Source organism: Muscardinus avellanarius (genome assembly GCF_963383645.1).
Source record: "Muscardinus avellanarius genome assembly, chromosome: 18".
Lineage (NCBI taxonomy): Eukaryota > Metazoa > Chordata > Mammalia > Rodentia > Gliridae > Muscardinus > Muscardinus avellanarius.
In genome coordinates, this window is record NC_137804.1 from 40,635,664 (window position 1) to 40,661,161 (window position 25,498).

Consider the following 25,498-nt stretch of genomic DNA (forward strand, 5'->3'; position numbering starts at 1 on the left):
CATGATGGCTCTTGGCCCCTGTGATGTGCCTCCGTGGGGCAGAGCGGCCTGGGGCTGCCAGGTTCCCACGGGCTCGCAGGCCAGCAGCTGGGCCCTGGTGGGTTCTCAGGGGCCGACCTGTCCTGGTTTATCTCCCCGTGGCCACCCCGCCTGCTCCTCCACCAGGCTCCTCCGGAAGCGGGCGTGGGGGCGGCCAGGCAGGAAGCTGCAGGCGACAGCAGGCACAGCATCGCGGGAGCAGCATGCAGCCGCTGGCGCTCTGGCCCCTGCTGCTGGGACTCAGCCTGGCGGGTGACACACAGACCCTCAGCACCTACGACGAGGGCGGAGGCGTGGGTGAGCGGCCTGGCCCCTGGTGGGGCACGGCATCCATCGGGATGGAGCGGGGACACGCGGTGGGGGGGGGACAGGGCACTGGGGGGCTTTGGGCTGGTCCACCTTCTACCCCAGCCCCCACCCCATGGGACTCGGCTTTTTTTTTTTTTTTTTTTTTTTGCGGGTCTGGGGATGGAACCCAGGGGCATTTGACCTTTGAGCTACAGCCCCTGCCCTATTTTTTTATTCTTTATTTTGAAACAGGGTCTCACTGAGTTGCGGAGGGCCTCACTAAGTAGCTGAGGCTGTCCGTGAACCGTGATCCTCAGGTCTCAACCTCCAGAATACTGGGATTGCAAGCGTGCGCCACCATGCCCGGTACCTGCCCTGTTTTTTATTCTTTATTTTGAAACAGGGTCTCGCTGGATTGCGGAGGGCCTCACTAAGTAGCTGAGGCTGTCCGTGAACCGTGATCCTCATGTCTCAGCCTCCAGAATGCTGGGATTACAAGCGTACGCCACCGTGCCCGGCTCTCAGCCATTTCTTTCTATGTCTTGTCCAGGGGTCCTCAGGGCTGGGGCTGGGACTATGAAGATCCCCCAGCTGGCACACACAGTACCAGGGGCCAGCTGGGGGATCTCAGGCAGACGGGGCTCCCCAGGCCTACCTGGCCCGCTCCATCCCTCGGGGCGGCCATGTCTGACCGAGGCTCCTCTCTTCCCTAGAAGGCACAGTGGGGCCCTCAGCCCGGCCCACGGAGAGGAGGCTGGACCGCACCGTGGGCCCCCGCGCCTACCCTGGCCACCCCCGCGCCAATGACAGCGGCACGCTGGACCTTCCGGCCAGCTCCCAGGAGCTGCTGCTGGGCTGGGTGCCCACCAGGCTGGTGCCCGCCTTGTACGGGCTGGCTCTGGCCGTGGGGCTGCCCGCCAACGGGCTGGCGCTGTGGGTGCTGGCCACCCAGATGCCTCGGCTGCCGTCCACCGTGCTGCTCATGAACCTGGCCGCCGCGGACCTGCTGCTGGGCCTGGCGCTGCCGCCGCGGCTGATCTACCACCTGCGCGGCCAGCGCTGGCCCTTCGGGGAAGCCGCCTGCCGCCTGGCCACAGCCACGCTCTACGGCCACATGTACGGCTCGGTGCTGCTGCTGGGCGCCATCAGCCTGGACCGCTACCTGGCCCTGGCGCGGCCCCTGCGAGCCCGGGCCCTGCGCGGCCACCGCCTGGCCGCCGGCCTCTGCGCCACCTCCTGGCTGGCCGCGGCCACCCTGGCCACGCCGCTGGCCCTGCAGCCGCAGACCTTCCGGCTGGGCGACACGGGCCGCGTGCTGTGCCTGGACGCGCTGCCCCTGGCCGCGCAGGCGGCGCACTGGCGGCCGGCCTTCGCCTGCCTGGCCGTGCTGGGCTGCTTCCTGCCGCTGCTGGCCATGGCGCTGAGCCACGGGGCCACGCTGCGCGCGCTGGCGGCCAGTGGCCAGCGCTGCAGACACGCGCGCAGGCTGACCGCGCTCGTGCTGGCCTCGGCGCTGGCCTTCTTCGCGCCCAGCAACGTGCTGCTGCTGCTGCACTACTCGGACCCCAGCCCCGGCGCCTGGGGCGACCTCTACGCCGCCTACGTGCCCAGCCTGGCGCTCAGCACCCTCAACAGCTGCGTGGACCCCTTCGTGTACTACTACGCGTCCGCCGAGTTCAGGGACAAGGTGCGGGCCAGGCTGGGCCGCCGGCCGCCGGGCTCGGGCCAGCCGGGCAGCCCCGGGCCGGCCACGCGGTCCTCCTCGGGGCTGTGATGGGACTGGGCCGGCCGCGGGACCTCCTTCCTGCGGCTGAGCGACTTTTATTTGGACTGTCATTTGCTAAGGCGAGGTCGCTTGGAAGTGGGGTGGGCCTTACAGCCAAGGCTGGTGTCCTTAGAAGAAGAGGAGGCACCAGGTGAGACTGGGGCACGAGGAGGATGACAGGTTCGAGGCCAGCCTCGGCCACTTAGTGAGACCCTCAGCGACTTACTAAGACCCTATTTTAAAATAAAATAGAAAGCCGGGCGTGGCGGCGCACGCTTGTAATCCCCGCGCTTGGGAGGCGGAGACGGGAGGATCGCGCAGGTTCGAAGCCAGCCGCGCGCGCTGGTTTAGGAGACCCTGTTTCCAAATAAAAATGTAAAAATAGGTCTGGGAGTGTAGCCCGGAGGTAGAAGGGCTTCCAGTAACCCCAGTACCACCAAATAAATAAATAAATAAATAAAAATAAAATAAAAAGGGCTGGGGACAGGCGTGGTGGTACATGCTTGTAATCTCAGCATTTGGGAGGCTGAGACCGGAGGATCACAGTTCGCAGATGGCTTCGGCTACTACTTAGTGAGGCCCTCTGCAACTCAGTGAGACCCTGTCTCAAAATAAAGAATAAAATATAGGACTAGGAAGCCGGGCGTGGTGGTACACGCTTGTAACCCCAGTATTTGGGAGGCTGAGACCAGAGGATCGTGATTCGCGGACATCCTCAGCTACTTAGTGAGGCCCTCTGCAACTCAGTGAGACCCAGTTTCAAAATAAAGAATAAAAAATAGGGCAAGGGGTGTAGCTCGGAGGTCGAATGCCCCTGGGCTCCATCCCCAGACACACACACACACACACACACACACACACACACACACACACCAAAAAAAAAAAAAAATAGGGCTAGGGGTGTAGCTTGGTGGTACAATGCCCCTGGGTTCAATCCCAGGACTACAAAAAAAGAAAAAAGGAAAAAAAAAAAAAGAAAGAATAAGCCGAGCATGGTGGTGCACGCTTGTAATTCCAGCATTTTGGAGGCTGAGTCAGGAGGATCAAGGTTAGACAGCCTCCGCTAATTAGTGAGACCCTTTGCAACTCAGTGAGACCCTGTTTCCAAATAAAGAATAAAAAATAGGGATGGGGTGTAGCTCGGAGACAAAATGCCCCTGGGTTTTATCCTCAGTACCACAAAAAAATTAAATAATAAAAAATAAAAAGATAGAATAAAATATAGGGCTAGGGCTGTAGCTTGGAGGCAGAATGCCCCTGGGTCCCTTCCTTAGTATCGCCAAAAAAAAAAAAAAAAAAAAAAAAAAAGAAGAAAGAAAAATTAGGGCTGCTCAGAGGTAGCTGGGTTCAAGCCCAATACTGCAAAAATAAAATAAAGTAAAAATAAAAATAAAACCCACAAGTGGCGCTGCCATCGCCTGGACACCAAAGCCCTCCCCGTTTCCCCAGTCCCCGGTCTCATGGTCCTCATTTTATGCGAACGTCACGTGGACAGAGAGGGGCCACTGGAGGGCGGACACGATGGCTCGGGGACTGCAGCCTTGGGACCCCACCCCAATCACTGCAGCCTCCTCAGCTGTGCTGTCAGGGACGCAGGCGTGTGCGCATGCGGAGCCGCACCCCCCCCCCCAGCACTGCAGCACCGGCCAATCAGGAGCCACCAAGGTGTGTGTGTGTGGGGGGGGGCTGGACCTGCCTGGGCAGGGAGGTGTGGCGCCATAGCTTGGCACCCAACTACACCTGTCTGATGAGCTGAGGCTTTGGGTACCTGGAAAAGAGGGAACCAAGCCAGGCGTGGTGGCACACTCTTGCAATCCCAGTCCTTGGGAGGCCAAGACGGGAGGCTCACAAGTTTGAGACTGGCCTCAGCAACGTAGCAAGAGCCTGTGCACAATAAAAAATAAAAAGGGCTGGGGGTGTAGCTCAGAGGTAGAAAGTCCTTGGGTTTAATCCTCAGTACAAGAAAATAAAAAAAAAAAAGAATTTTCTTCATCAACAAAAAGATTTATGTTCTGTGAAGTTTTCCTGGGAGGGAGGGGTGGGGAATCTCAGTCCTCCCTTGAATTCGAAGGAAGGAAGTGCCCGGGAGCAGGTGGGTGAGGTTCTGGGCAGCTCCTGTGAGCAGAGCTGGGATTCCCACAGACTCACGGGTGGGGAGGGGCGGCTGGAGCGCGGGTCTGTGGTCCAGATGGAGGGAGGAGGTCTCCCCGTGCTCAGCCCTGGCCACAGCTCAGCCGAGGAGCTGGAATTAGAGATGGAGCCGGCGTGATGGCGCACGCCTGCGATGCCAGGATTGGGAGCCTGAGACAGGAGGACCATGGGTGTGAGCGCGGCCTCAGCACTGTGTCTCTCAGCAACCTGGTGAGACCCTGCTTCAAAAGCAAGCCGAAAGCCGGGCGTGGTGGCGCACGCTCGCAATCCCAGCATTCGGGAGGCTGAGACAGGAGGATTGTGCAGGTTCGAAGCCAGCCTCGGCCACTTAGTGAGGTCCTTTGCAACTCAGTGAGACCCGGTTTCAAAATAAAGAATAAAAAATAGGGCTGGGGGTGTACCTCAGAAGTAAGAATGTCCCTGGATTCCATCCCCCAAAAAATTACCGCAAAAAAATTAGAAAATAAAAAAATCAAATAAAAATGGTTGGCCATATGGCCCCTGGGATCAATCCCCAGTACCCACCCCCCACAAAAGTAATAAGGGAGCCGGGTGTGGTGACACATGCGTGCTTGGGAGGCTGAGACAGGAGGATCACACAGGTTCAAAACCAGCCTCAGCTACTTAGTGAGGCTCTCAGCAACTTAGTGAGACCCTGTTTCCAAATAAAATATAAAATAGGTCTGGGAGTATAGCCTGGAGGTAGAAAAGCCCCTGGGTTCCACCCCCAGTACTACCAAAAAAAAAAAAAAAAAAGAAGAAGAAGAAGAAGAAGAAGAAGAAGAAGAAGAAGAAGAAGAAGAAGGAAGAAAAATAATAAGGGAGCGACCATGATGGCACATACTTGTAATCCCAGCATTCGGGAGGCTGAAACAGGAGGATCATGGTTCGTGGCCAGCCTCAGCTACTTAGTGAGGCCCTCTGCAACTCAGTGAGACCCTGTTTCAAAAAATAAAGAATAAAACATAGGGCTGGGGTGTAGCTTGGAGGTCGAATGCTCCTGGGTTCCATCCCCAGTGCTGCAAAAAAAGAGGCAAGGGGTCCTGGAAGGGCTGAGGACGGGAGAGCCTTCTTCCTCTGGGAGAAAACAGCGCACCGTGAGGCGTGGCGCTGAGCTGACGGCGCTCGGCCCCGGCTCTGCCCTCCAGCTGTGGAGCGTAGGTCACACTGCTGAGCCTCTGTGAGCCTCAGTTTCCTCATGCGGAAAATGGGGATACTGGTAAGTATACGCTGGAAACTCCTTACCTGAAACGATTGGCATTGGAGACACTTCAGATTTGGATATTTCTGGGTTGAGGAATATGTGTGTGTGTGTGTGTGTGTGTGTTACTAGGGATTGACCTCAGGGATAGTCTGCCTCCAAGCTACACCCCCACCCGTTCTTCTTTTTTCTTTTTTTGCGGTACTGGGGATGGAACCCAGGGGCATTCTACCTCCAGGCTACACCCCCATCCCTAGTTTATATTTTTTATTTTGTTTTATTTGTGTGTGTGTGTGTGTGTGTGTGTGTGTGTGTGTGTGTGTTACTGGAGATGGAACCCAGGGGCATTCTATCTCCAGGCTACACTCCCAGACCTATTTTATATTTTATTTGGAAACAGGGTCAGCTGGCTTCAAACCTGCACGATGCTCCTGTCTCAGCCTCCCAACCGCGGAGAATACAAGCGTGCGCCACCACTCCCAGCTCCTTCTTAATTTTTTATTTGGAGTCAGAGGCTCACTCAACTGGCCAGGCTGGCCTTGAACCTGTGATCCTCCTGCCTCTGCCTCGCAGTTGCTGGACTAATAGGCAGGAGCCGCTGGGCGGCGCCGGCTCCGGCTCCGCTGCGTCTTTGAATGGTGGGTGCAGGTTCCGCTGAAGGAGCTCGCTCTGCCCCGCCTCCTGCTGCCCACAGGACGCAGAGCCAGTGAGTGCGGAGCTGCGCTTTTATTCTCTAGGGCGAGTGCGGACCCAGGCTTCGGCTAGGGTTGAAGACTTGGGGTCTGTCCCTTCCGGTCTGGTCCTCAGAGGTGGCCCTTGCCAACAGCCAAGGACCCCACAGACGGAACTTTTTTATTGGGGAGGGGTCTTCGTGCTGCCGCAGGGTGGAGACCACAGAAGAGCTGAAATAAATAGCACCTGGGAGAAGACAAAAGGCTGGAGGGACAAGAAACAGGCGTTTCCTCTGAGGCTGCTTGCGGTGGCGGAGGGCCTGGGAAGACCCTGGGAGCCAGGAGCGCCGGCCTCCGCTCTGGGGCTGCTGGGAGGAGCAAGGCTCCAGGTGCCAGGGCCTGGGGCGTCGGGGCAGGGAGGCCCAGGGACTCCTCAGCCCAGGGCCCAGGTGGCTTGGGCGGGGGCCCAGGGTCTCCATGCCAGGACAGAGGACAGGAGACGGCACGGTCCTGAGGCAGCTCGGTGGCTTGAGAACCGATGAGTCCAGGGCTTGGTGTCGCAGAGAGAGAGGGCCTGTCGGTCTCAAGGGATGCAATGTGTCCCTAATTTGGTCTGACGCATCCTCTCACACAGGCCTTTGGTGGCCACGGACCCTTCCCCAGAATGCTCCTTCTCCGGGGAAGTCAGGCTGCGGATCTGCCAGGCCCCAGGAGGGGGTGCCCAGCCCTGAGCCGAGCTGGGGTGCCGGGCATCCACCTGTGGTGCAGAGGTGGGGCCACTGAGACGCGCCCCTCGGCGCTCCCTCCAGCGGCCAGCCTGGGGCAGGGCAGCCTCCGTGTGACTGTTCATGGGACATTTCGAGGCAGGCGTCACTGGGGGTGGGGTCTGTCACCCCGCTAGGCAGTCACCAACCGACAGGGCCGGGAGGCAGCCAGATGCTGTCATCCTGCTCGGAGCAGGTGGTGATCAGGAGGAGAAGCCGCTCTGACTGGCCAGGAGACAGAAGGAGCATCCATGAGAGCCAGCTCCCAGGACCCCCCCCACCCCAGCATGAGGCTCAGACCTGGCTCTCAGCTCCGCCTTCCTTGGGGGGAGGGGGTTCTGGGGACTGAACCCAGGGTCATTCTACCTCGGAGCAATACCCCGGCCCTTTTTTTTTTTTTTTTTTTTTTTGTGAGACTGGAGGTAGAATCCAGGGCATTCTACCTCCAAGCTATACCCCCCAGCCCTATTTTTTAGTCTTTATCTTGAAACAAGGTCTTAGTAAATTATAGAGGGCCTAAGTAGCTGATACTGGCCGTGAACCTGCAATCCTCTGGGTACTGGGATTACAAGCATGCACCACCATGCCTGGCTTATTTTTTAATTTTAAAACAGTCTCACTGAGCTGTGCATGATGGCCTGCGCTTGTAATCCCAGTACTTGGGAGACTGAGACAGGAGGATCACAGCTCACGGTGAAGCTACTTAGTGAAGCCCTCAGCAAACTGGTGAGACCTTGTTTCAAAATAAAGAATTAAAAATAGGGCTAGGGGTATATCTAGCTTGGACATAGAACGCCCCTGGGTTCTATTCCCAATATTGCCAAAAAAATGAAATAAAATGCTTTGTGTATGTCAAGCAAACCACTGTGCCATGTCCCAGCCCCAAAGCCCCCCTTTTTTGGGGGGTGGGTGGGTGCTGGGAATTGAACTCAAAGTCATTCTACTTCTGAACTACACTCCCAACCCTATTTTATTTTTATTTTGAAACAGGATCTCACCAGGTTGCTAAGAGCCTCACTGTTTGCCTATGCCGCCTTCAAACCTCCAAGCCTCGCAAATCCTTGGATTACAGGCGCGGGCCACCCCATCTGCCCCCTACAAGCCTCTTCTGAGTGTTCCATGACTTCTACCCAAGGACTCCTCTTCCAGGAAGCCCCCAGCCTTGCCCCTGACCACCCAGGGCACCTACTCACCTTCACCTCCTGTGCCCACATGGGGTCGCTGTCTGTGTGTTGGGCGGATGGAGTTCAGGAACAATGTACCCCACAGTCCCCAGAGCCCATTGGGCTGAGCCCCGTGAGCCCCGGGCAGGGGCGGGAGGTGGGGGCCCGGCTCTCACCTGTCCTCGGCCTCCCCCTCGGGATCCGAGTCCTCGGCCTCAAGGCCGGAGGGGTGCAGGTCCTCGTCCCGGGGCCGGTGCTCAGGATCCACGGAGGCCGCAACACCGTCTGGAATTACAGCCCATTTAGTCAGGGAGGGTGCTGCAGGAGGGACCTGGCTGGACGCGGGGACTCAGGGCTAGAGACGGGAAGGAGATACACACCCGGCTCAGAGCAACGGGGAGGGAGGAGAGAAGTCCCCAGACCAGGGGAAGGCGCACGGCACTAGACACCTAGACATGCCGCGGGGAGTGGAGAGGAGGGGGGCTTAGCAAGAATGAGAAAGACGAGGGGCACGACAGAAGGACAGAAGGACAGAGGGCATCCACTGGAATCAAAAGTGGGGGCAATGAAGAGCCGGCGTGGAGACGCGTGCCTGCGATCCAGGGCTGGGGAGGCTGAGACAGGAGAGTCCCGGGGTCCAAGCAGCCTTAGCAACTTATTGACACCACCACCCCCCCCCCCAGTGTAGTGAGACACTTTCAAAATTGGGCTGGAAGTGGAGCTCAGGGGTAGAGCTTGCTTGGGTTCAATCCCCAGCATCCCGAGGCAAAAGAAAAGGACTGGGTGTGGTTCAGAGGTAGAATATCCCTGGGTTCTATCCCGAGTTCTTAAATAAATAAATAGACAGATAGATGGGGTAGAGGTATGAGACGCTGGGGGGATCTGGGGAGCGGGAAGATACAAAGGGAGTCTACTCTGGGGCTGGGATGGAGGAATACCAATAGGGGAGGGCTTGGAAGCCAGGGACTGAGTCAGACTGCTGTAGAAAGAGGAAGCCGGGCGTGGGGGCCCACGCTGGTAATCCCGGCATTCCCGAGGCTGAGCCAGCCTCAGCTACTGAGTGAGGCCCTCTGCAACTCAGTGAGACCCTGCTTCAAAATGAAGAATCAAAAATAAGGCTGGGGGTGTAGCTCGGAGGTAGAATGCCCCTGGGTTTCATTCCCAGGAGACAGACAGACAGACAAACGCCTTAAGGGAGGTGGGTGGACACAAGTGTGTGTGAGCAGCAAGGAATCGGTAGACCCGGGCAGCCAGGACCCCTAAGTAGGGGAGGAGGGGAGGGGAGGAGCTGGAGAAGAGGGGGCAGGTAACAAGCAAGGTGGGCGATGCATCGGGATCGGGGCCCAAGGTGGGGTCCCCGAATCCAGGTCCTCACCGGGCGTGCAGCGCCCCCGGGACGCGGGCTCCAGGCGCCCGCGCCGGCGGCAGGCCGCCCCCCGCAGGTGACAGGCGCTGGGGTAGACCACTCGGTCGGAGCCGCACACCGGGTCGCCGTGGGGGCCGCAGTCTCGGGCGCAGCCGCAGCGCGCCATCCCCGCGCCCTCCTCCGGGGTTGCCCCGAGGCCCGGGTCGCCGGGGGACCAGCCTGGGGGACGGAGAGGGCTCGGCAGGGCATGGTGGACCCCACCCAAACTTTGCCCGCTCCCCTTCAGGGCATGGGTAGGGGAGAAGACCCTGGGTCAGGCCGCTCCTCCGCTGGGGTGGGGTGAGCGTCTGCGCCCGACACCGTGAAAGTCCATGTAGGTGCTGACCCAGTACTTACAAAAGTTGTTGTTGTTATTGTTATTGGTGGTGCTGGGATTTGAACCCAGAGGCCTTCTTTCTCTGAGCTATACCCCCAGCCCCATTTTATGTACAGCGTCTCACTAAGTTATGGAGGACCTCAAAATGTCGCTCAGGCTGGTCTCAAACCTGCAACCCTCTTGTCCCAGCCTCCGAAGTACAGGGATCACAAGCCTGCGCCACTATGCCCGGCTTAGATAAATGTTTTTAAACTTAACTTTAAATTGAAAACATCTGAATCCATTTTAAGAAATTTGGAAAGGTTTAAATATGTACCACAGCATCTGGGAGGCTGAGACCGGAGGATCGCGGTTCGCGGACAGCCTCAGCTACTTAGTGAGGGCCTCTGTAACTCAGCGAGACCCGACTTCAAAATAAAGAATAAAAGATAGGGCTGGGGGGTGTAGCTCGGAGGTAGAATGTCCCTGGGTACCGTCCCTTAGTACCGCAAATAAATAAATACGTGCTCTAAAGGGACCCTCAGCCCTACTCAGTCTTTGGCTGCAAATACTCTTTGCCCCCCCAAAATCTAGAAGCTGTGGGTAAGAAAGGCTCCCCCTGGGTTGCCCCCTCACCCCCCCAGTCCACATCTTCTCCTTAATCCCCTCCCCTCGGCCACGCCCCTGCACGCAAGCCCAGCTCATCCCCCCCTCCTCTAGGCCACGCCCACCAAGCTCAGCCCGCCCCCTCATGCAAATAACATCCACGCTGCTCGGCCCGCCCCTCCGCTCAGCCCCGCCCCCTCCGCCTGGGCTGCCCCGTTTAGTCTGTTTCCCGCCCCCCCTTTCCCTAAGCACCCCTCCCCTGAACACGCCCCTTCTCACAGGCCAACCCCGCCCCGCTCGGCCCCGCCTTCCACACCCCACCTGGATCAGCAGCTCCTCCACAGGGTCACCCCGCCCTCCTCGGCCCCGCCCCTCGCCCCGCCCCCTGCAGGCCCCGCCCCGCCCCTGCTCCGGCCGCCCCCGAGCTCCTGGCCGCGGGTCTGCGGGTGCTGCGCCTCCCCGGGCTGCGCTCCTTCGCGTGCCTGGCGACCCCCTCCTCTTTCTGATCCCAAGAAGACCCTTTTCGGGGCCCTCTGGGGGCGGGGCGACCGCGGCCCGCGGACTCACCGGGCGCCCGCGCCGGGGAGGGCTCCACCTCGTTGCAGGCGGGGCCGGTGCACAGCGCGCGGGCCAGGGGGCTGCGCGCGCTCACGTTGTAGAAGCGCGTGGCCTGGAAGGCTGCGGGCGGGGGGGTGCGGGCGTGAGCGTGAGCGCGCGCGGGGCTGCGGGGCGGGGGGGGCGGGCGTGAGCGCGCGCGGGGGGGGGGCCCACCCGGCTCGTAGTAGTCGTACACCGAGACCGGCAGCGCCGCCGTCCTGCCCACCACGAACTCGCGGAGCGCCTGGAACCTCACGCACGTCAGGCACTGGCTGGGGATCTGCGGGGGTCCAGAACTAGATGATCTGGGGGTACCCAGAAGGCGTGCCACCCCGAAACGCCGTGCTCTCTGTCCTCGGGGTCTCCAGCTTTGCTTATGTGCGTGGGCATTAATACGTCCACAGTGCTGTGCCACCTGTCTCCAGAAACGTCTATCCCTGCAAGGGCCCCCCCATTGATAGTCACACCCCTCTCCTCTCTCCCAGCAGTTGGCGATCACTGACTGGCTGCCGACTTCTGTGGATTCGCCTGTTCTGGACGTTGTGTGTCCGTGGAGTCACACTGTGCGGCTGTGTGTGTGTGTGTAGGGGGGGTACAGGGGATGGAACCCAGGGGCCTTCCACCTCCGGGCTACACTCCCACACCTATCTTATATTTTATTTGGAAGCAGGGTTTCATTAAATTGCCGAGAGCCTCACTAAGCTGCAAGGCTGGCCTCGAACCTTCGTGATCCTCCCGTGTCAGCCTCCCAAGTACTGGGATTACAGGCGTGCGCCACCACGTCCAGCTCTGTGTGACCTTTTCTGTCCGACTTTTCAGTCTGTCATGTTTTCAAGGTTCATCTATGTTACAGCCTGCATCTGTCCATTGTGCCTTTTGGTGGTTGACTAATATTCCACTGCACTCCCTCAGCCCCTTTCCCCAAGATCCTCTGCACCAGCTGAGGCTGGAATGTATCTCCCTGCGTCCCTGCCGTGCCCATCCACCCTCACCAACATGGGAACAGCGTCCCCCTCCTCCACCAGCAGTACCTCGTCAAAATAGAAGAGGACCCTGCGACCGGCCACCTCGTACCTCTTCATCCCCATGTGCTTGTCCAGAAGCAGCTAGAGATGAGACCAGGAGTGGAGGTTCATGTGATGGGCCCTCTGCCCCCCCTGTCCATCCCCTCCCGATCTCGGGGGCCGAGTGGAAACTGAGGCCCTGAGGCTTTCTGGGGCTCAGCCGTGGTCGGCCAGCCAGTCCCCATGGGCCAGGGTCCAGGTGATGGTCAGCGCACCCTTGGCCATGTCGACCCCCCACGCAGGAGAGGGTGCTAAAGACTGAGTACCCCTGCCCAGAGCACCCCCTCCTGCCCCTGAAGCCTCCCCCAACCCAGCCCCGGGCTCACCCAGGTCTCTGGGGCACCACCTGAGTCCTAACACCCCTTCCGGTCTCTCCTGCACCATTCAATCTGTCCCCAAAGCCCCACTCCTGCAGCACAAGGCCTCAGCGCTGACCCTGGCCCTCCACCAATCCTCACTCAGCCCCTCTCCACGCACAGACCTCCCACACCCAGCACTTGCTGCTTCTCCTCTTCCCCCAGCCTGAGCTCATCTGCGGCCTTGGGCAACAATGGCTAACCCCTGTGCGTCTCTTTCTTCCCCTACAAAACGGGTGTGTGGTGCTAATCTATCTTGAGTTTGTGAGGGTAAGAATCTCACACCTCCCCTTCCATCCCAAAACCCACACATCTTTGCCAAAGCCCTCCATGGTTTAATATGGTGGAGGTGAGCCAGGCATGGCGGTGCACGCTTGTAATCCCAGTCCTTGGGATGCTGAGACAGAAGGATTGCAGGTTCAAGGCCAGCCTCAACTACATAGTGAGGCCCTCCCCAATTTATTGAGACCCTGTTTCAAAATAAAGTATAAAAAACAGGGCTGCAGGTATGGCTCAGAAGTAGAATATCCCTGGGTTCAATCCCCAGTATCAATCAATAAATAAAATTAAAGGATGAAAGCGAAGCCGGGCATGGTGGCGCACGCTTATAATCCCAGTGCTTGGGAGCCTGAGACAGGAGGATCTCACAGGTTCGAAGCCAGCCTCAGCTACTTAGTGAGGCTCTCAGCAACTTAGTGAGACCCTGTTTCCAATAATTATATATATATAATATATATATATTATATATGTAGTATATATATATATACACACACATATATATATGTATACACACACACACACACACACACACACACACACACACACACACACACACACACACAATAGATCTGGGAGTGTAGCCCAGAGGTAGAAAGTCCCTGGGTTCCACCTCCAGTACCACAAATAAATAAATAAATAAATAAATAAATAAATAAATAAATGTCAAAGGTGGCCCAAGGGGTTATTTCCCTGCAGTTTTGAAAAGACCTCTTTCTGGTCCACCTGGCCCTGAAGAGGTACATGGCCCATTTTTCTCAGAAAGCTAAAACAAGTAAGAGACAAGCCAGGTGTGGTGCCACACGCTTGGAATCCCAGTATTCGGGAGGCTGAGACAGGAGGATTGCAGGTTCACGGCCAGCCTCAGCAGCTTGTGAGGCCCTCTACAACTCAGTGAGACCCTGTTTAAAAATAAAAGAATAAAACAGGGCTGGAGGGTGTAGCTCAGAGGCAGAATGCCCCTGGGTTCCATCCCCAGTATCACAAAACAAACAAACAGGCACCCCTTCCTTTGGGAGGTACTGGGGCTTGAACCCAGGAGCATTCTGCCTCCAAGTTACACCCAGCCCTATTTTATTTTTTATTTAGAAATAGGGTCTTGCTAAGTTACTGAGTAGATGTGGCCGCCTTCCTGTGATCCTCCTGTCTCAGTCTCCCGAGTACTGGGGTTACCAGTAAGCACCACCATGCCCAGCTTGCTCAGAATTCCTCCCCCTCCTTTTTTTTTAAACAGGGTCCTGCTAAGTTGCTGAGAGCCTCACTAAGTAGCTGAGGCCGGCTCTGAATCTGAATCTAATTCTCCTGTCTCAGCCTCCCAAGTACTGGGGTTACAGGTGTGCACCTCCATATCCCACTGCACCCACGCATTATACAGAGGGCTGAGCTGGACCCTCAGTGCCCAAACCCCCCACTCACTCACTGTTCACAGACCCCACCTGGCCCTGCACCCCACCCGGCAGCATGGCCTCACCTGCTCCAGGCTCTCGGTGTTGGCCCTAAAGCCAGACAGCAGCGGCACCTCCAGGACAGCCATGTTGGAAGACCCGGCATGCAGCCACCTACCAAGGAGAGGAGAGCGGGACTGGGGCACCCGCACTCAGGCCCCAAGGCGCACTGCACAGTCCCACTCGTCCCGTGTGGCCCCCTTGGCTGGCATCCTGGGGAAGTCTGCCAGGCCTGGCCAGCAGGACATTGCTCCCAACATCTTTGACCTGCTCATCTCCTAAACGCTTTTTTTGTTTTGTTTTGTTTTTTTGTTTTTCAGTACTGGGGATGGACCCCAGAGGCATTCTACCTCTGAGTCACACCCCAGCCCTATTTCTTAAAATTTATTTTGGAAGGCTTTTTTTGTGTGTGTGGTTCTGTTAATGGAACCCAGGGGAATTCTACCTCTGAGCTACACCCCAGCCCTATATATTTTTTTTGTTGTTGTTGTTATTTTGAAACAGGGTCTCATTGAGTTGCAAAGGGCCTCACTAAGTAGTTGAGGCTGTCCGCGAACCGCTGTCTTCCTGTCTTAACCTCCCAAATGCTAGGATTACAAGCGTGTGACACCACATCCAACCTGAGACCATTTTATAGCCCGGACCTGAAGGCCACAAGGAGAAACCTCACCCAAGTCTCTCGATGGGGGCCGTGTTCTATCCAGCACCCCATGCTGCCCTATGAGGGGCGATCCATGGCACCCAGTAGGTCTGAAGCAGCCAGACTGTGGGGCCCCATCCGCTGCGTCCCTCTTCCCCTGCCCAGTTCAACAGTGGCCACTGCCCTGCATCTTGAACCTCACTGTGAAGCAGAGAAACATGGATGGTGGGTCAGGGCAGCCACATGACCCAGGACGCAGGGCTCCGGGGCTTGGACCCGTCTGCCCTTTCTTCTCCAGAGCTTCTTAAGACAGGGACCTTGGACACATGTGGGCTAAGGGTTCAGGTCAGGGCTGGTGCTTCGGCAGCTCTGATGGCTGCAGGTACCATGACAACCACTTGCCCACCCACTATGGGCTCCCAGATCTTTGCTGTGGCAACAAGCATCCTTGTCACCATGGCTACAAGCAACCTCTTCAGGGCAAGGGCTCAACCTTGGAAACCAAGGGACCCGATGCCAGGCACATTCAGGAGTTTCCACCCAGCCACCCACTCCTGATCCTTGCTAGGGGCTGCTGTCTTTAATCAAAAGTATTTCCTTAGAGCCGGCCTGGTGGCGCACGCTTGTAATCCCCATGCTTGGGAGGCGGAGACAGGAGGATCGCGCAGGTTCGAAGCCAGCCTCAGCTACTTAGTGAGGCTCTCAGCAACTTAGCGAGACCCTGTTTCCAAATAAAAATAGGTCTGGGAGTATAGCCCGGAGGTAGAAAGGCCCCTGGATTCCACCTCCAGTGCCACACACACACACACACACACACACACACACACATACAAATAGGGCTGGGGGTGTAGCTCAGAGGTAGAAAGCCCCTGGATTCCATCCCCAGTACTGCAAAAAAAAAAAAAAAATGTATTTCCTTTATTCTCATTCATGTCAAAACCCATCACTGGGCTGGGGTAGTGGTGCATGCCTGTGATTCCAGGACTTGGGAGGCTGAGACAAGGAGAAGGGCAAGTTTAAGGATAGCCTCAGCAACCTGGCAAGACTCAGCAACCTAGCAAGATCCTGTTTTATTTAATTAATTAATTTATTTATTTATTTATTTTGCGGGTCTGGGGATGGAACCCAGGGGTATCTGACCTCCAAGCTACACCCCCTGCCCTATTTTTTATTCTTTATTTTGAAACAGGGTCTCACTGAGTTGCAGAGGGCCTCACTAAGTAGCTGAGGCTGTCTGTGAACCGCGAGCCTCCGGTCTCAGCCTCTCAAATGCTGGGATTACAAGCGTGCACCACCACGCCCGGCTGCAAGATCCTATTTTATTTTATTTTATTATTATCATTATTATTTGGTAGTACTGGGGTTCCTGGAAGCCCTTCTACCTCTGGGCTACACTCCCAGACCTATTTTTACATTTTTTAAAATTTGGAAACAGGGTCTCCTAAGCCAGCGCTCGCGGCTGGCTTTGAACCTGCGGGATCCTCCTGTCTCTGCCTCCCAAGCGCGGGGATTACAAGCGTGCGCCACCACGCCCGGCTGCAAGATCCTATTTTAAAACAAAAAATTTAGCGGGGTGTGGTGGCGCACGCTTGTAATCCCAGTCCTTGGGAGGCTGAGATAGGAGGATCACAGGTTTGCAGCCAGCCTCGGCTACTTAGTGAAGCCTTCTGCAACTAAGTGAGACCTTGATTCCATATAAAGAATAAAAAGAATAGGGCTGAGGAGTAGTATAGCTTGGGGGTAGAATACCTAGTACCTAAAAAAAAAAATTTTTTTTTAAGGGCTGGGAATGTAGCTCAGAGGTAGAATGCCCCTGGGCTCAGTTTCCAATACCAGAAATAAAGCAACACAGAAACCAAAAATATTACTGAGCATCTGTCTGATGAGAGCCGGGAGTGCACAGGTCTAGGGGGGTTGTTTCCTTCCACATGGTCCCCTTGGGCCCCCAGGTCAGCAGTGCCTGCCAGCGGGGCAAGTGGCCTTACCTGGTGCATACCTCCAGCGTCACCTTGTATTCCTGGTGATGCGCTTCAGCCTCTGGGTCGTCCTCATCAGCTGGGTACCAGGCGCCACCTCGGGGGCCCTCTGCTGAGGAGGTGGGTGCGGGGGACGGATGCTTCTTGACCCTGAGTTCCTGGAGGTTCACCAGCAGCTGGAAGGCCGGCTTGGCCACTGGGTCGGGCACATTGTAGGTGACGTCAATCTGGGGGTGTTGGAGGTCTGAATCTTAGGGGCCCCCAGCCCTGCCCAACAGGGGTTGGGTGGGGAAGGCAGAGATGGCCCAAACTAGGGTGACAATTCCAAGGACGACCCTCGCTCTTTCAGCCTCGGAGCCACGGCAGCGGGTGTAGATACAGCCGTCAGCCCAGTTTCCCACTTCTTGGGTGCAGAGCCGGGCTCCAATCCACACCTCCGTCCAGGGTCTCCCTCTTACCCACGGTGTAATCTGGGCTTCCATTTTAGAGCTGGGGATACTGAGGCTAGCGAGAGTCATGGCGTACAGCTTACTCCTGACCACTCCTCAGAACTTGTGGATACTCCTCTGCACCGGCCCACTTTAGGGCTAAATCTTGGCGGGTGATGAGGGCCGGCTGGATTCCAGGCTGAGTTTCCTGCCCAGGCCACCACAGGGGTGGGGGGTAACCCTGAGCCGGTGGGCAAAGCCTACAGTGGGTGGGTTGGGTCTGCTTATGAACACAGGCCACTAGATTGAGGGTCGAATGGATTTTCCTAGGAGAATTGCCAAAGAATATATACAAAGGGACCCACGCCACTTGCCCGGGCAGGGCGGGCTGCGGTATCGCTGGGCTGACAGCCCTTCCTGGAGTCTTGCCCACAGACATCTGCTTCATATGGCCAGGCCTGAGGTGAAGCTGGGAGCCCCCTCCCCGGCCACTGCCTTCCCCTCCAGGGGCCCCCGGGTTCCAGATGCTGCTCACCCCAAAGCCTTACCTGCAGCAAGCAGCAGCCATCCCCCTTGGCACTCACAAACAGCCCCGTGGGGAGGCTGGGGATCTGGAGAGAGAAGACCCGTGAGGCCCTGCCCGCCCCTCTGCTGAGACACATCCACCTGCCCGTCCTCAGGCACGCACCGCCGTCGTCCACAGGACCTTCTGGTTGGCTGCGTGCAGCTTGAAGGTCTCCTGGTAGTCCAGGTTGGTGGAAGCCAAGGAGACCGTGAGGTTGATGCCGCCGGCGTACGACAAGATGGCATATTCTGCCAAAGCCTGCAGAGCCACGCAGGTGTCCTGGGGACACCGAGGAGAAACTGCTGGGAGCCCCTGGAGGAGCCAGATGGCTGGCCAGCCCCTGTCTAGGGAAGCCTGGTGGGAGATGGGGCAGCCTCGGGGCTGGGTTGGAGAGCGAACCAGGTACAAGCAAATAGGTGTCTCCAAAGAGACCAGGGACGGGCTCCAGCCAAGGGTCCAGGAGCACCTGTCCTTCACACACACACACACACACACACACACACACACACACACACACACTCGTTCACTCACTCTTGGGCCCTGTCACCCCGAAGGCTACAGGAGAGCCCGGCCAGCTCAGAGCCACACAGCTGGACTCCAGTGACCCTACGCAGACCTAAGGCCCTCTGTCCGGTTCCACTTGGCTCACCTGGGTGGAGGAGAAGCCCCCAAGCGCGTTCCGCTGCTGGGAGAGCCACTTCACCACCGGCAGAGCCGCAGCCGCATCCCCCACAAGGGTGTAGGTCAACAGGGCATAGGCTGTCATCTCCACCTCCGCTGAAACCACTGCAGTGGAAAAGGCCATCTGGACCCAGGGCTCAGGGATACGGGGCCAGCACCAAGTTGGGCTCCGGGGGCTGGGGCAGGCCGGTACCTGACTGAGAGGCCCCGTCGCTGAAGCTCAGGAATCCATCCTTGTCCACACCCTGGGAGCCCGTCAAGCTCCAGTGGGTGACCCCATCTACAAGGACAATGCTGGTCAGGGGCCACCATCCCACCAGTGCCCCGTCTGCATCCCACAGTAGTGTCTGTGCACCCGGCATCAAGAAGGGATACTGAGGGGCTAAACCTCAGTGGGAGGAAGGTGCCAAGACAAAAACAGCTGGGACAGGAAGGGCCTCTGGCTACATTTTATATTTTCAAACACATAACAGCCCAGTCGTTCCTGTGCCCATGACATCATTAATCAATGGCTGCCTGCCCATGGCCCTGGCAGACATCACTAATCAATAGTTGCCTATCTGTGCACCTAACAGACACTACTGATAAATAGTGTCCTTCCTATGCCTCCAGCAGACATCACTAATCAATAGTTGCTCTCCAGCTAGACATGTTGGTGCATGCCTGTAATCCTAGTACTTAGGAGGCTGAGACAAGAGGATTCTAGGACAGCCTCAGCAGCATAACAAGACTCTCAGCAACCTAGTGAGACCCTGTTTCAAAACAAAAACTAAAATAGGGCTGGGGGTATTGTTCAGAGGTAGAATATCCCCCAGTACCACATATGCACACAAAAAAAGTTGTCTCCCCCCAGGCATGGTGGCACACACTTGTAATCCCAGCATTTGGGAGGCTGAGACAGGAGACTCATGGTTCACAGACAGCCTCAGTTACTTAGTGAGGCCCTTTGCAACTCAGTGAGACCCTGTTTCAAAGTAAAGAATAAAAAACAGGGCTCGGGGTTGAGCTTGGAGGTATAGTGCCCCTGGGTTCATCCCCCAGTACTGCAAAAGAAAAATAATTTGCCTTTCTATGTCCCTGGCAAACATTATCACTTATTAATAGCTTCCTTCTTGTGCCCCTGGAAGACATCATTATTCAATAGATGCTTTTTTGTACTCATGGAAGACATTGATCAACGGCTGCTTACCTATACCTACGAGAGACATCATTAATCAATAACTGCCTTCCTGTGCCCATGGAACAGATCATTGATCAAGAGCTGCCTTCTTATGCCCATGGCAGGTATCACTAATCGATAGTCACCTTCCTGTGCCCCTGCAGACATTACTAATCAAGAGTTGCTTTTGTGTTCCAAGCAGACATCACCAATTGATGACTATTTTTGCAAGCACCCCCTGGGCATCAGAGTCCCCTGTTTCACAGGTGGGGAAGATGCTCGGGCAGCTAAGACCTTAGACAAGTTCTTTCTAAAATGAAGTCACCAGTAGACGTAGAAACAAACGGCTCATACGATACACAAAAAATCAACCAGTGAGCTAGGTTTCCCCACAGGCTGGCAGGTGTCGCTGTGGGCCCCGGGGCGGCAGCCCCAACCCCGTGGCCTCCGCACCTCCGGCCGGGGCACCTACCCTGCGTGACGGCGAGGCCGCGGAGCTTGCGCAGTGCTGCGGGGGCTGCGGGGCTGCGGAGCAGGGTCAGCGCGTAGGCCGCGAGCGCGCAGCTGTAGGGGTCTGTGGCCAGGGGCCCTTCTGACTCCAGGAAGCACCTCGCTTTTGCAATGGTAGCCCTCTCCTCCTACAGGGTGGGCGACACAGAGCTCCTGAAGGCTGCTGGGCCCCATTCCAGCCACACCGCCACAGGCTCCTAGATGGCTCGCAGCCGCCCCCTTTGCATCCTTCTGTGGCTCCCACCGTCTGCCACTCTCACTTTTAAACTCCTCTCGTTTTATTTTCACTCAGTGCCCCTTTTTCCAAATGCAGCCCGGGAATATAACAGATCAATGCAGAAACACCGGGGAAGGCAGGATAAACTCTGCAATTAGGGGAGGACTGTCCCCCTGCTCCTCCAGCCCCGACCACTGGCCCCGAGCTCCCTGGCCTCCGCCTCCACTCACCTCCGATGCTGTGTCGGTCTCCAGGAGAGCAGCCACCACGTAGGCCGTCAGCGGGACTGCGCCATGCATGCCGCCCTGCAAGAGGAGAAGGGCTTTGACTGGCCCAAGGGAGACAGGCAGCTTCTCCCCGCGGTCCTGCCCCTCCTTGGCCCATCACCCAACACCAGCCTTGCCCCTCGCTGCTAGCCCAGCTTCCAGACCGAGCCACGCCCACCTCCAGCCGTGGCCCCGCCCCTCCCGCCCTGCTGCCCAGGCTCCGCCCATCACCAGCACTGGCCCTCCCTCTGCCCAGCCCTGTCTCCAGCCTTAGCCACGCCCACCTCCCCGCCCTGCTGCCCAGGCCCCGCCCATCACTAACACTGGCCCTTCCCTCCTTCTGCCCAGCCTTGGCTCCAGCCTCAGACCCTCCCCATCCCACACTGGCCCCGCCCTCCCAGGCCCCGCCCCTCCTCCAGCACTGGCCGCGCCTCCTCCAGTTGCAAAGCCTTTCCTCCAGCTCTGGCCCCGCCCTATCACAACCCCACCCACCACCCAACTCTGACCACCCTCTCGCTGCCTGCACTCCCTCCAGCCTTAGCCCCGCCCTTTTACTAGCTCTGGCCCCTCCCCTCCCTGCATCTCTGCGGTCCAGACCTCTTCCTATTAAGCCATGCCCCTGCCCACACCCACTACTAGCCACCCCCTACCATCCTTAGCCCCGCCCTGCCTCCGCCCCCCTCTGCTCAGCCTGTCCAGGCCCCACCTCCTGCCACTGGCCGGTCTCTTGGGGCCCATTCTGCCTCCAGGCTCAGCCCAGCCCTCCCTCCAGCTCTCCGGCAGGAGGTCGTCCACCTGGATGTCCTTGTTCAGGAGCCTGCCCACTGGCGGGAAGGAGCCATCAGCAAGCTGCTGCTGGATGATCCAGCCCTTGGCGGCCTCCAGCTCCTGGGGGTCGATGAAAATGAAGCTTCGAGCCTGGGCGAAGGACTTCAGGACAAAAGCCGTGAGCCTGAAAGAGGACCAGGCAAGGGGCAGCGTGAGGACAGGGCGAGACACGGCCGCACCCTGCGCAGAAGCGGGGAGGACGCGCATCTTCAAGGCACTAGAGGCTGAGCTAGCCCGGGCCGGCACCCCGCCCTGTGAGAGGCCACTGGTGTATGGTGAGAGAGGGAGCCCCGCGCTGGGCGCCAGAACTGCTCCCGCCGACATCTCGCACCTTACGCCGGGTTGCCCGAGCCCCGATCTTGTTCAGGATCCAGCAGCCACTCACGTGTGGTCCTTGGATCGCAGGAACCAACTGCAGGGATCCTGACTTTTGTTTGTTGTTGGCTGCAGTACCAAGGAGTGAGCCTAGGGGCACTCTACCTTTGAGCTACATCCCCAGCCCTATTTTTTATTCTTATTTATTTATTTTGGTGGTACTGGGGTTTCTGGAAGCCCAACTACCTCTGGGCTACACTCCCAGACCTATTTTTACATTTTTATTTGGGAAACAGGGTCTCCTAAGCCAGCACACGTGGCTGGCTTCGAACTTGCGCGATCCTCCCGTCTCTGCCTCCCAAGTGCAGGGATGACAAGCGTGCGCCACCACGCCCGGCTTACTCTTTATTTTGAAACAGGGTCTCCCCAAGTTGTGGAGGGCCTAAGTAGCTGAGGCTGGCTGCAAACCTGTGATCCTCCTGTCTCCGCCTCCCAAGCGCTGGGATTACAAGCGTGGGCCACAAGTTTTAAAGCTTCCAGGTTGGATTCTTGGATTCTGGACCTCTCAGGAACCCCACACAGGAGAGTTTCCAGGTCTCCTGGTACCAGCGGTCTGATCCACGCGCCTCCCTGGGGTCACCCTCCCCGCAGACAGTGGGCCCCGAAGCTGGGCTCTTGGTCGCCATAGTAACAACCATCAGCCCTGGCCAAGCCCGGCTGGCCCCTGCCTCCCTTCCTCTGAACCTCCGGGGAAGGGGATAGGAACCCCACCCCAGTTCCACATGCCTGGGGACGTGGGACTCACCACAAACTCCCAGAGGAATCCCGCTCCCCAAACGCGCTGTAGGAGCCGTCCTGACGCCTGTAGGTCAGCTGTCGCTGATAACCTACGGAGCCAGGAGAGGGGACCATGTGCTGCTGAATAGCCCATGCCAGACCCTCTGCCAGGTCCTTCAGCAGGGACTTCCCAGCAATGGTACGTCACAACTGGGGTCCTTGAAACTGCTTTATACCACATCTGGGCTCCTCGAACGGCCCCACACCAACATTTGGAGTCCTTGAAACCGCCCCACATCACATGTGAGTTCCTTAAAACTGACCACACACACTTGTTTTGTTTTGTTTTGCGGTACTGGGGATGGAACCCAGGGGCATTGCACCTCCAAGCTACACCCTCAGTCTCACCATGCCCAGCTTGTTTTGTTTTTTAATGGTACTGGAGATTGAACCCAGAGACGTTCTACCTCTGAGCTATTTTATTTTTATTTTTAAATAGGGTCTTTCTCAGTTGATGAGTCTCACTACTTTCTTTTTCTTTTTTTTTTTTTTTTTCTTTTGCAGGTCTGGGGATGGAACCCAGGGGCATTCGACCTCCGAGCTACACCCCCTGCCCTATTTTTATTCTTTATTTTGAAACCGGGTCTCACTGAGTTGCAGAGGGCCTCACTAAGTAGCTGAGACTGTCCTCGAACCGCGATCCTCCTGTCTCAGCCTCCAAATGCTGGGATTACAAGCGTGCGCCACCACGCCCGGCTTAGTCTCATTACTTTCTGAGGCTGGCTGTGAACCTAAGATCCTCCCGACCCAGTCTCCCAAGTACTGGGATGACAAGTGTGCGCCGCCACATGCGGCTCAGAGCCCCTGTGAAGATGCTCCTCCTCTCCCCAGGATGAGCACCAACATTCTGGTCTCATCCGAACCGCTGAGATCCCGAGCTCCCGCAGACAGTGACCAGAGTGGGGAGCCCGAGCAGCCTCTTCTGTCCACTTCCTCCCCGACTCCTGCGCCCATCCTGTGTCCACCCGAGCGGGTCAGAGAGCCGAGGCTGCCCCCCCCAACACCTGCACAGCTCCCCGCACACCTTGAACCAGGTACTCAGCTGTGTCCCTCTCCACCTCGGGGCTGAGCTGCCGGGTTTTCTGAAGATATTTCAGGACGAAGACATTGGGAGCAAAGTGGACCATGTTCTGCTCTCCACAGCCAAAGGGCAGCCGCAGGAGGCTGCTCAGATGATTCAGCGTTGGCCCCATGACGTCTCCTGGTGGGAAGGAGGGGCAGGTGGGGTGGGGGCTGTCCCTACCCCACAGAGCCTGGAACAGTTTTCTCTAGATATGGGAACCCCCGCGATCTTACCCCAGGCACCTGACCGCGGACCCCTGGTGCTGCCCTCTGGGACCAGACTGTACCCTCTGCCCACTCGGACCACCTCTGGACCAGCTCTGGTGACCATCTGCTCACCTCTCCTATATGCTGCCTTCTGTGTGCTGTGGTTTTAACATAGATGCTAGCATTTCATTATATTGAATTCATCTTTCTTTCAATTTTTTTTTTTTTTTTTTTTTTTGGTGGTACAGGAGTTCCTGGAAGCCCTTCTACCCCCAGGCTACACTCCCAGACCTACTTTATATTTCTTTTATTTGGAAACAGGGTCTCTTAAGCCAGCGAGGCTGGCTCCGAACCAGCGCGATCTCCGCCTCCCGAGCGCGGGGATGACAAGCCCGGCCCTTTCAAGGTTTTAAAGTTAACGCATTTTTCAGGCTATACATTGTCCTCTAAGTACAACTTTAGCTGCACCCCGCCAAAGTCAGGATGTCGATATAGCCATTCTTATTCTAGTCTAAATAATTTTTTCTAATTTCCAATATTAAATGTGATTTTCTCTGTAACCATGAGTATTTAGATTTTTTTAAAAAGTTTCCACACATATGGGATATTGTTTGTGCACTTTAATGGTCTCTCCTCCCTCTCCTTCCTGCGCGCGCGCTCTCTCTCTCTCTCTCTCTCTTTCATTTACTTATTTATTTTTGTGGTACTGGGGATGGAACCCAGAAGCATTCTATCTCTGAGCTATACCCCAAGCCCTATTTTTTTTTAATTTGGAAACAAGGTCTCACTAAGTCGCAGAGGACCTCACTAAGTAGCTGAGGCTGCCTACAGACCTGCAATCCTCCTGTCCCAGCCTCCCAAGGACTGGGGTTACAAGCGTGCGCCACCACGCCCAGCCTTTTTCCCTTGAAATTTCAACTCTTCTGTTTTTTTTTGTCCCTTTGGCACTCTGTCCTTTTCTCCTTGGCCTCCTGCTCCCAATTTTGTCAGGTGAGTGTATGAGAGGGTGGAGAACTCAAGAGCATGAGTCCCTAGGAAAACCCACGAGGCCGAGCCAGGGATGGACCTGGGCTGCTGCCCGTCCTCCTCTGGGCCAGATGTACCTATGACAGAGGCGGTGGCCCGCTGGGACCCGGGAATGGCGCCGTGCGGGATGCTCAGGGTGAAGGCCTCGCCATAGCTCTCGTCCACCTCCGTCTTTCTCCAGATGCGGAACTCGCCTGCAGAGCCCCAGCCCGTAGAGAAGCCGATGAACTTGACCTCCAGTGGCCTCTGGAGGGCCCAGGCCAGGATGACAGTGTCATTGGAGGGCTCTGGACCATGGCCAACCTGGAGGAAGAGACCAGGGCTCCTGGACACCAGCAGGTTGCACTGGCGGTACACCAGCTATCAAGTGATGGTCAGAGGCCTCAGCCACTCATAGTGCTGGCTGGGCAGGACCCTCAGGGCGTCAGAGGCAAGAGGAAGGTACTAGAGGTAGTCCTGTCCACTAAATGGTCAATGGAAATGCAAATGAGATGTCTGCAGGTTCCAAAGCGCCAGGCTCCTCATATCTAGAATATCATTCCTATTTGACCAAGTGACCTCCTACTCACACTTCAAAACCCAGTTTGGCTATGCCCTTCCTTTACGATGCTGTACATGTGATTCCTTTTTCTAGGTTCCCTTTCTTTGGCCCAGAAAGAACCACTGGCCCCCCT

General features: G+C 57.0%; 2 protein-coding genes across 2 annotated transcripts in view; one reads left to right on the top strand and one right to left on the bottom strand.

Moving 5' to 3' along the window:
• Positions 1-242: 242 nt before the first annotated feature.
• On the top strand, positions 243-2,101 carry F2RL3 (F2R like thrombin or trypsin receptor 3; the record flags this gene model as incomplete). Its single annotated transcript, XM_080715415.1, has 2 exons — positions 243-336; positions 1,041-2,101. 2 exons carry the CDS (start codon positions 243-245, stop codon positions 2,099-2,101), a joined length of 1,155 nt encoding a protein of 384 aa, XP_080571541.1.
• Positions 2,102-6,025: 3,924 nt separating this feature from the next.
• Positions 6,026-25,498, bottom strand: part of CPAMD8 (C3 and PZP like alpha-2-macroglobulin domain containing 8) — a gene marked incomplete at both ends in the record, with an annotated part of 70,652 nt that continues 51,179 nt past the window's right edge. The window contains 21 exons of the mRNA XM_080715416.1: positions 6,026-6,128; positions 6,284-6,362; positions 6,746-6,988; positions 8,073-8,104; positions 8,219-8,327; positions 9,418-9,627; positions 10,937-11,047; positions 11,141-11,246; positions 11,998-12,072; positions 14,134-14,221; positions 16,733-16,950; positions 17,700-17,762; positions 17,840-17,995; positions 18,366-18,502; positions 18,591-18,677; positions 20,029-20,194; positions 20,514-20,588; positions 21,345-21,501; positions 22,498-22,579; positions 23,554-23,730; positions 24,902-25,127. Coding sequence (XP_080571542.1) covers positions 6,026-6,128; positions 6,284-6,362; positions 6,746-6,988; positions 8,073-8,104; positions 8,219-8,327; positions 9,418-9,627; positions 10,937-11,047; positions 11,141-11,246; positions 11,998-12,072; positions 14,134-14,221; positions 16,733-16,950; positions 17,700-17,762; positions 17,840-17,995; positions 18,366-18,502; positions 18,591-18,677; positions 20,029-20,194; positions 20,514-20,588; positions 21,345-21,501; positions 22,498-22,579; positions 23,554-23,730; positions 24,902-25,127 — 2,700 coding nt within the window. The remainder of the gene's footprint in view (positions 6,129-6,283; positions 6,363-6,745; positions 6,989-8,072; positions 8,105-8,218; positions 8,328-9,417; positions 9,628-10,936; positions 11,048-11,140; positions 11,247-11,997; positions 12,073-14,133; positions 14,222-16,732; positions 16,951-17,699; positions 17,763-17,839; positions 17,996-18,365; positions 18,503-18,590; positions 18,678-20,028; positions 20,195-20,513; positions 20,589-21,344; positions 21,502-22,497; positions 22,580-23,553; positions 23,731-24,901; positions 25,128-25,498) is intronic.